Genomic DNA, 9,033 nt, shown 5'->3' on the forward strand with positions numbered 1-9,033 from the left:
AGCAGTAAAAGGAATTTTAGGTGTCATTTGTGAAAAAAGGGAAGAAGGATTCCCTTCCAACCGGGGTAATCAGGAAGGATTTGGGGGGACTGGGGATTGATCTGAGCAGAACAGAGTCAGCAGGGAGGTAGAAATTCAAGTCGGACGGAGCAGAACATGACAGAGCGTGGCTGGTGCTGCAAGAGGAGGAAGCTGTGGGTTTGGGAAAGCGGTTAATGGAGCGAACACGAGAAAGACTGCTGGGACCCGATGTGACAAGTCTTGAATGTCAAGCTAGGAATGTTAGATGTGATTCTAGATAGGAGCTAAGGATTTCACATTTTTAACGATGAGTCATCTGGTGGTTCAGATGGTAAAGTGTCTGCCTGCAATGCGGGAGACCTGGGTTCGATTCCTGGGTTGGAAAGATCCCATGAAGAAGGAAATGGCAATCCACTCCAGCACTCTTGCCTGGAAAATCCCATGGACGGAGGAGCCTGATAAGGCTACAGTCCATGGGGTCGCAAAGAGTCGGACACGACTGAGCGACTTCACTTTCACTTTCTTCTGATGCAGTGGTGATTATAACGACGAGTCATCTGATGCAATGGTGATTATGACGACTATTCCTCTAATGCTGGGGAGGCTGGATGGAATGAGGAACGCTGGCAGTGAAGTTAGTTGGGAGACTCGAAGGAGCCCAGGACAGGAGGGAGGGAGCTGGTGGGAAGGGAAAGAACAGGACAAGGAGAAGGAGATCACAGGATGGAGCGAGGGGTTTGGGGACTCACTGGATTAGAGGTTAACAGGAAGAAGTCCAGGCAGACTTGAAGGTTTCAAAGCCAGGGGATTAAATGAATATGCACAGCTGAGAGGAGATACTGTATGTTGAGTAGGACACAGTGAGGTCTTTCTTATTATAAGACAGGTCCTTAGACCTAAGCGCTTAGGTCTAAGGACCTTGAGAGGGATGGAGACTTTTGAACAGAATTTCCTGTGGAATCGATACAAGATGAGGAATAGCATTTTACAGCAACAGGGGCTTTAGAGCATTTTTTAGTGCGTGAAGCCGTCATCACACACTTCTGTAGCCCCTCCTGCCCTGTCTCCTGGAACTGCGAAAAGAGAAATGATGGGGTGACTGGGGAGCAGGCACATCAAACACTGGAGAGGAAGGGCACTGAGGACGAGACTGTAACCAGCTAGCCAGCCTGGCTTGACTTGGAGCTGAGTTGAACTGAAATGATTTGGGAAAGGTCTCGCAGTCAGTGAGAGCAGAGATGGTTAATGAGTGGGAGTGAGGTTCTGTAAGAAAAAGTCATGGCTGGAGCAGAGAGTTACCGACTACCTCATGGTTCCTCAGCCTGCATCATGCAGGCACCACAGACTCTCCGCTTGACCAAACTGAACTCTTCTTTCTCTCCTTCATCCAAACTTGTTCTCCCTTTAGGGTGGGTTAACCTGGGCACAGGGGCTTCCTAGATGGCACAGTGGTAAAGAAACCACCTGCCAGTGCAGGAAATGGAAGAGATGTGGGTTCGATCCCTGGGTTGGGAAGATTCCCTGGAGTAGGAAAGGGCAACCCGTTCCAGTATTCTTGCCTGGAAAATTCCACAGACAGAGGAGCCCAGTGGGCTATAGTCTGTGAGGTTGCAAAGAGTCAGACATGACTGAGCGCTCTCTCACACACACAACTTGGTCACAAGAGTTGATGAACCCCCTGAAACTGTACACATAAGTTTGTGTTTATATATGTACTTTCCCCTTAAGGAAAGGGTACATATTAGTCATCAGATTCTGAAAAGGGTCTGTAAGATAAAAATTTAAAAACTGCTATTCTGTAGGGATATAGATGATTTAAAAGGGATTTCAGAGGAAACATACAAAGATAACACTGGGGGAACTCAGTGAGGGAAAAAAATTAACTGTGATTGAATCTGGAGAATAGAATAAATTTAAGATATGTAAAGTATAAGGAAGAACTTGAAAGATTCTGGAAAGGGTCTGAAAGTTAGTATTTATACACATCCAAAAGTCTCAAGAGAGTACTTCTCATTTAATTCTCCATGTATCTTGCAAATTAAATTAACCCTTGGCTCATAGTGCTTCCCTGGTGGCTCAAACGGTAAAGGATCTGCCTGCAGTGCAGGAGACCTGGGTGAGGAAGATCCCCTGGAGAAGGAAATGGCTACCCACTCCAGTATTCTTGCCTGGAGAATTCTATGGAGGCTGGTGGGCTACACTCCGTGCGGTCACAAAGAGTTGGACACGACTGAGTGACTGACACTTTGCCTCCTAGCAGGACATCCATATTCAGAATAAGTTTGCACAAAATTTATCTTAGTGTGCATTTGTTTATTTTTATCTAACTAATTGCTATATTATACACTTGAGGATTTTAATCTGGCTAAGAATTTCTCTCCCACTCCTTTCTTCCAAGGAATCCTGTTGAAATGATACATTATACTTCTTTATTTTGCTCTAGGCACCTCTTCCATTGGGGCACATAAAGCGAATGCAAGAGGTGTACAACTTCAATGCCATTAACAATTCTGAAATACGATTCAGGTACATCATTTTAACTTGTCTCTGTGGAAGAAAGTAGAAAACTAGTTTAACAGATAGAGAAAGGGGAAGCAGCATGTGAGACATACTTGAGTCTCGAGAAATCCTTGTTAAATTCACTACATTTATATACAGAGTTATAGTGGTCTTTAAGGAATAGTTGCAGTGTCTGTAATATGATCATATTAGTTTTTGTTAGAATTCTCTGTAAGCTTTTGCCTTTAAAAAAAAATTAGAATTAAGGATCCAGTGGTAAATCAGCACTCTTCCACAACTAACCAAATGGGCTCTGAAATGGGAACAGTCAGAAATCTTTGATTCTGTCCATCTTTCTTAATTTAAATTTGGTAGTATAAGCCTGAATCAAAGTTTAATTCCTTCAGAAATCGCATATGTTAGGCCCATGAGCACCTACATAATCCAAATTCTAAAACATGATATTTTTCAAGAACACACTTTTCTTCCTTCTCTTCTCCAATTATTGAACGATATATATAAGGATTTGAGATTCTCAGAATAAGGACATAATACAAAGTGGTGTGCAGTGCAGCTATAATGGGATTACTTGTCATTACAAAAGTTTTCAGATCTGCCTGTTATATCCTGTTTCCACCTCATTTCCCACCCCACACCCCCTAAAATCCTCCTTTTAGATGGTTACGGCTCTGCATTCAATCGAAATGGGAGGAAGCAATTCCTTTGGCTCTAAAAATGGCAACTGAACAAGGAAGGATGAAGTTTACACGGCCCTTATTCAAGTAAGAACCAAGTCTCCCTGTACTTTGACTTTACATTAAGAATGGGAAAGAAAAATCTTTTTTTTTTTTTTAAGAAAAATCTTAAACAGATATTTTTGTTGTTACTATAATACTTTGTAAAGTGCAATCTAAAAATGATATTTTAAAATTTGTTAAAGATATAATTTTGGAATAGGAGTTAACACTTCTAAATATTTTAAATTTGAGATGATTTCATTAGCTTTTTAAGAAGATTATCTGTTATGGGCCAGCCAAACAGGATTAGATGCTGCTGAAAAGGAAATAAATTGAAGGCAATCTTATATACACAGGAAGATCTTTAAAATCAAGTAGAAGATCATTAGTGAGTAGGGAAGCACAAGAAAAAAGTGTCTGAAGTTAAATGCAAGAAGGATCAAGCAGGTAAAGCCAAACCTGTTTAATTCAAATGTTGCAATTAGGTAGAAGAATAGGTTGCTTGACATTTAATAAAGGAATGCTTGGTAAAATTGAAAAAAGTTGTTATCTTGCCCACAAGATAACAATTTAAAAATACCTCAGTGAAATTATTTTGACTATGAATTTGACAGGAATTCTGAAAACATATAACCTGGCATATCTATTATTAATCTGTTTGCTTTGCAAGCATAATAAAATTTGCCAAAACAAGTCGACAAGTCATTATCTTTTTTTTTTTTTTCCAACACAGGGACCTTGCTGCCTTTGACAAGTCCCGTGATCAAGCCATCCGTACCTACCAGGAGCACAAAGCGTCCATGCACCCTGTGACTGCCATGCTTGTGGGGAAGGATTTAAAAGTGGATTAAGGACCTGCCCATTGCTGATGTCAGATATTTCTCTTTTTAAAATCAAATTCATAAAAAAATACAACGCTTCAGCTCACATTGTAACTAAAAATGTCTTTTTAGTTTTGGCTTTTTATTGTTTTGTCAGTGATTTTTTTTTTTTTTTCATAAATAAAGCTGAGCTACCTCCCCCTGTTGCAGCCCTGGTGGCATGTTCTTTGTACAGTGAATTTTAGCAAAGCTTAACCTTTTGATTTATAAATGTCAGGTTTTTCAATTATTTCATATTCATTTTCTCCCTATATGAAGCGACTTAGCAGCAGCAGCAGCAGCATGGTCACAAGATAGACATATCAACATATTATTATTTACCTCTTATTTTAAGCTCTCTAATTTGAGTCTTCTGCACACCAAAAATTCAGCATAATTAAGATTTTTCTTTTTAAATAAACTTACACATGAATACTTGGTTAGATTTGCTCATCACCCAGCTGGTGGACATAGGATCAACTCCCTTACCAAAAGTGTATAAACTGGGGGGAGCACTCTGCTCCCCATACCTGGATCCCCTGCTGGCCTGTTCTCCTGTCTGTTAGGGTCAGATGGTCAACCTGAATACCCTGCTTCTTCCCTCAGGTATACCTGACAATCTATTCAACCTGCCTCATTTCCTTAGTGATCAGCAAACATTCTCCACCAACAAACAGCATACAACACAGAGAAAGAAAGAATTAAAAACAATACAACAACTTGATCCAAGTGAGAGAGTAACAACGTACCCCCATGAATGTAATGAAGTGCCCTAGGGTGCCTCAGCACAGAGCTTGGAAACCACTGTTATATTAATTAGGATGCTTTGATCGTAAGTGACAGCAACCCCGATGAAAGGGGTTGGGATTATTTTAAGATAGGAAAAGGAAAAGGATTATTATTATATTATATATATAATATATATTATTATATTATATTATTATTATTATTATTTTAAGAAAGGGAAAAGGATTATTTTAAGAACACAGGGTAAGGGGAGGTTATCAGCATCTGAGGATGGACAGAAGGGCCCTGACACCAGGACAGGAGAGACATCAATACTCTTATCTTCCATTTCTATTTGCAAACAGTTGGACACGACTGAGTGACTGAACTGAACTGGCCCACCTTGTATAGTCTGGCCACCCCTAGCTTTACTGTTGCAGATAGTTCTTACCATGTGGAGAGACTGTCCTAATTCCAAATTCCCACAGGTGAGACTCTGACCCAGGTTTGATCTGGCCATGTAAACTCGAGCAAAGACGAATGGTGTCTTGAAGGATAAATGTGGGTTGGGGTATATCATCATTAAATACCCTCCAAAAGTGCTAATGTAGTAAAAAGAGGGGGAAGGTCTTAAATTGAAGCAAACACCTTGACCCTTCTTGTAGTCCTGAGACCTCCCTGCTTTCACTCTCCCAAACAGTCCTCTCCCTTTGGGCATGTTTCTACACTGCAGTGCAATTCTGTTTTTCAAGCTCCTGCTCTCACTCATCTCCATGCCGGGACTATCAGAGGACAGAGTTCAGCTCAAATTCATGGGATATAATCACATTCTATGCGATTGTGTGCATGCTCAGTCACTCAGCTGTGTCTGACTCTTTGCAACACCATGGACTATAGCCTGCCAGGCTCCTCTGTCCATGGGATTCTCCAGGCAGGAATACTGGAGTTGCCATTTCCTCCTCCAAGGGGTCTTCCCAACCCCAGGGATAGAACATGCATCTCCTGCTTTGGCAGGCAAATTCTTTGCCATTGGGCCACCTGGGAAGCCCTAAGTGATTGGACTTGAGCAAATCCATGGACGCAGGTGATGCTTTAGGAGTCTTCCCTTGATCTATAAGCATACCCCATACTCTGAGCTAATATCATTGATTAGTGATACTGAACATGAATTGGGGCCAGGGATACAGGAGGGTGGTCTTGAAGGACGGGATGGAGGAGGTAGAGGGCGCTAAAGACAAATGTTCATAGGGATTTACCTGGAGCCAGTTCAGTGGCAGCTACGCTTATTCAGCTAATACACTTACTCAGCTCAATGTACATTTAACTCAGCTAATAAGTGTATGGCAATCCACTCCAGTATTCTTGCCTGGAGAATCCCAGGGACAGAGGAGCCTGGTGGGCTGCCGTCTATGGGGTCACACAGAGTCGGACATGACTGAAGCCACTTAGCAGCAGCAGCAGCAGCAGCAGCAGCAATAAGTGTATGTAGAATGTCTTTGTACTCAGCAAATACACTTACTCAGCTCAACATACCCTTACTCAGCTAATAAGTGTACGTTGAATGTCTTTGTGCCAGGCTGGGTTCACACATAATTTCTGAGTGAACAAAAATAAGTAATTTCTGGGTGTGGAGAAAAGAGAATCATCCAACGTGGGAATGTACATTGGTGCAGCCACTGTGGAGAACAGTATGGAGGCTCCTCAGAAAACTAAGAACTTCCACATGATCCTGCAATCCCACTCCTGGGTATATATCCAGACAAAACTATTCAAAAAGATACATGCACCCCTGTGTTCACAGCAGCGCTGTTCACAATAGCCAAGACATGGAAACAATCTGATGTCCATCGACAGATGAATGGATAAAGATGTGGTACATATATACAGGCACTTCCCTGATGGCTCAGTCGGTAAAAAATCTGCCTACAATGCAGGAGACCTGGGTTCGATCCCTGGGTCAGGAAGATTCCCTGGAGAATGGAACGGCCACCCACTCCAGTATTCTTGCCTGGAGAATTCCATGGACAGAGGAGCCTGGCAGGCTACAGTCCATGGGGTCACAAAAAGTCAGACACAACTGAGCAAACTTTCACTTTCTTTCTTTCACATATATATATAGTAGAATACTACTTAGCCATAAAAAAGAACAAAATAATGCCATTTGCAACAGCATGGATGCAACTAGAGATTATCATACTAAGTGAAGTAAGTCCAAAAGAGAAAGATGAATACTATATGATGTCACTTACATGTGGAATCTAAAATATGATACAAATGAACCTATCCATGAAACAAACAGAATCACAGACATAGAGTACAGACGGGTGGTTGCTACTGGGGAGGTGGCTGGGGGAGAGAGGAGTGGGGGGCTGTGGTTGGCAGATGTAAGCTGTTACATATAGTATGGATAAACAAGGTCCTCCTGTATAGCACAGGGAACTATAGTCAATATACTGTGATAAACCATAATGGAAAGGACTATTTTAAAAAGAATGTATATATGTATATACAACTGAATCATGGTTGCTGTACAGCAATAATTAACACTGTAAATCAACTATCCTTCAATGAAAAAAAAATAACTTCTTTATAACGCTAAAGAAGAAGGAAAGCAGCCCAGAAAAGGGCCATTTACCCCCACTGAAGGTTTTAGGAGAAAGAAATGGCAACCCACTCCAGTGTTTTTGCCTGGAGAATCCCAGGGACAGAGGGGCTGCCGTCTATGGGGTTGCACAGAGTCGGACATGACTGAAGTGACTTAGCAGCAGCAGTTTAGCAGAAGGGTTTAGAGGATGCTTCCTGGAGAAGAGAAGGCCTAAAATGAGATTGAAGAAATAAGAAATATCTACTCCAGTACTCTTGCCTGGAAAATCCCATAGACAGAGGAGGCTGGTGGGCTGCAGTCCATGGGGTCGCTAAGAGTCGGACACGACTGAATGACTTCACTTTCACTTTTCACTTTCATGCATTGGAGAAGGCAACGGCAACCCACTCCAATGTTCTTGTCTGGAGAATCCCAGGGATGGGGGAGCCTGGTGGGCTGCCGTCTATGGGGTTGCACAGTCAGACACGACTGAAGCGACTTAGCAGCAGCAGCCAAGCAAAGAAAGATCACTCATGATGCAATGAAGATCTCGTGTGCCTCAGATAAGACACAATGTAGCCAAATAAATATTTTTTTAATATATTGTTTTAAAAAGTCTCAATGATAGTCATCATAATTTTGTAGCATTTCCATTGTACCAGGTGCTGCTCTAAGAGCTTTACATGTATGAACTCATTTAGTCCTCCCAAAAGCCCTTTGAAATAGGTACTACTATCATCTTCATTGTGTAGGTGAAGAAACTGAGGCCCAGAGAAGTCAAGTAACTTGCCCAGAGGTCACACAGTCAGGAAATGGCGGGGCCAGGATTTGAGCACGGGTAGGGATTCCCAGGTGGTGCTGGTGGTAAAGAACCTGCCTGACAATATAGGAAATGTGAGACCCAGGTTCTATCCCTGGGTTGGGAAGATCCCCTGGAGTAGGAAATGGCAATGCACCCTAGTATTCTTGCCTGAAGAATCCCATGGACAGAGGAGCCTGGTGGGCTCCATGGGGTCACAAAGAGTCAGACACAGCCACAGCGACTTAGCACATATAAGGCATAGATACTGCAAACACTGCAGTGAGGAAATTAGTCCCTTTGCTTTTGGATGAGGAAACACAGGCTGGTCAATAACTTACTGCTCCAGGATGATAAGTGGTGGAGCTGTGCCCCACCTATGGCTGTCTGAGCTGTTCACCTCCAGTCGACGGCGGCTTGCCACCCAGATGGTGACCTTTAGTTGTGAAGATGATCTCTAGAGGGACAGCTTCAGAAAACCTTAGTCGTGGTAAGGGCAAAGTTGCTCAACAGGTATTTGGGGAATAAACAAATGGATGAGGATTGCCACACTTCCTGGTGTGGAGAGCATTTTACAGTTGAGTAATTCCAGATAAAGACAGGAACATGGTGTTTATAAGCGGCCGGCAATGAAGGGACACAGACAGAAACCAGGGGAGGGAGGAATCAGAGCCCCTGCGGAGAGAGGTCAGCAGCAGGGCCCACAGGTGCCAGGACCCCCAGGCTGGAGACCCCAGGCCTGTCCGGTAGCAGACGTGGAGGGCAGGTAGCCGGCAGCGGCAACCCTCACTCTTGCTCCTCGCTCAG

The 9,033-nt window shown here is 42.9% G+C and overlaps 2 protein-coding genes across 6 annotated transcripts in view; one reads left to right on the forward strand and one right to left on the reverse strand.

Annotated features, from left to right (window-relative positions):
* The window catches only part of LTA4H (leukotriene A4 hydrolase), a 30,865-nt gene extending 26,588 nt beyond the window's left edge, over positions 1–4,277 (forward strand). Inside the window, exons 17-19 of one of the 2 annotated variants that reach the window (XM_055576719.1) lie at positions 2,465–2,547; positions 3,198–3,302; positions 3,991–4,277. In XM_055576719.1, coding sequence (XP_055432694.1) covers positions 2,465–2,547; positions 3,198–3,302; positions 3,991–4,108 — 306 coding nt within the window. In that variant the 3' untranslated portion in view covers positions 4,109–4,277. The remainder of the gene's footprint in view (positions 1–2,464; positions 2,548–3,197; positions 3,303–3,990) is intronic. The other variant, XM_055576728.1, reaches the window with a different exon arrangement.
* The window catches only part of ELK3 (ETS transcription factor ELK3), a 266,287-nt gene that overhangs the window by 239,879 nt on the left and 17,375 nt on the right, over positions 1–9,033 (reverse strand). The window lies entirely within an intron of this gene.

The sequence above is a fragment of the Bubalus kerabau genome, chromosome 1 (genome assembly GCF_029407905.1).
Source record: "Bubalus kerabau isolate K-KA32 ecotype Philippines breed swamp buffalo chromosome 1, PCC_UOA_SB_1v2, whole genome shotgun sequence".
Lineage (NCBI taxonomy): Eukaryota > Metazoa > Chordata > Mammalia > Artiodactyla > Bovidae > Bubalus > Bubalus kerabau.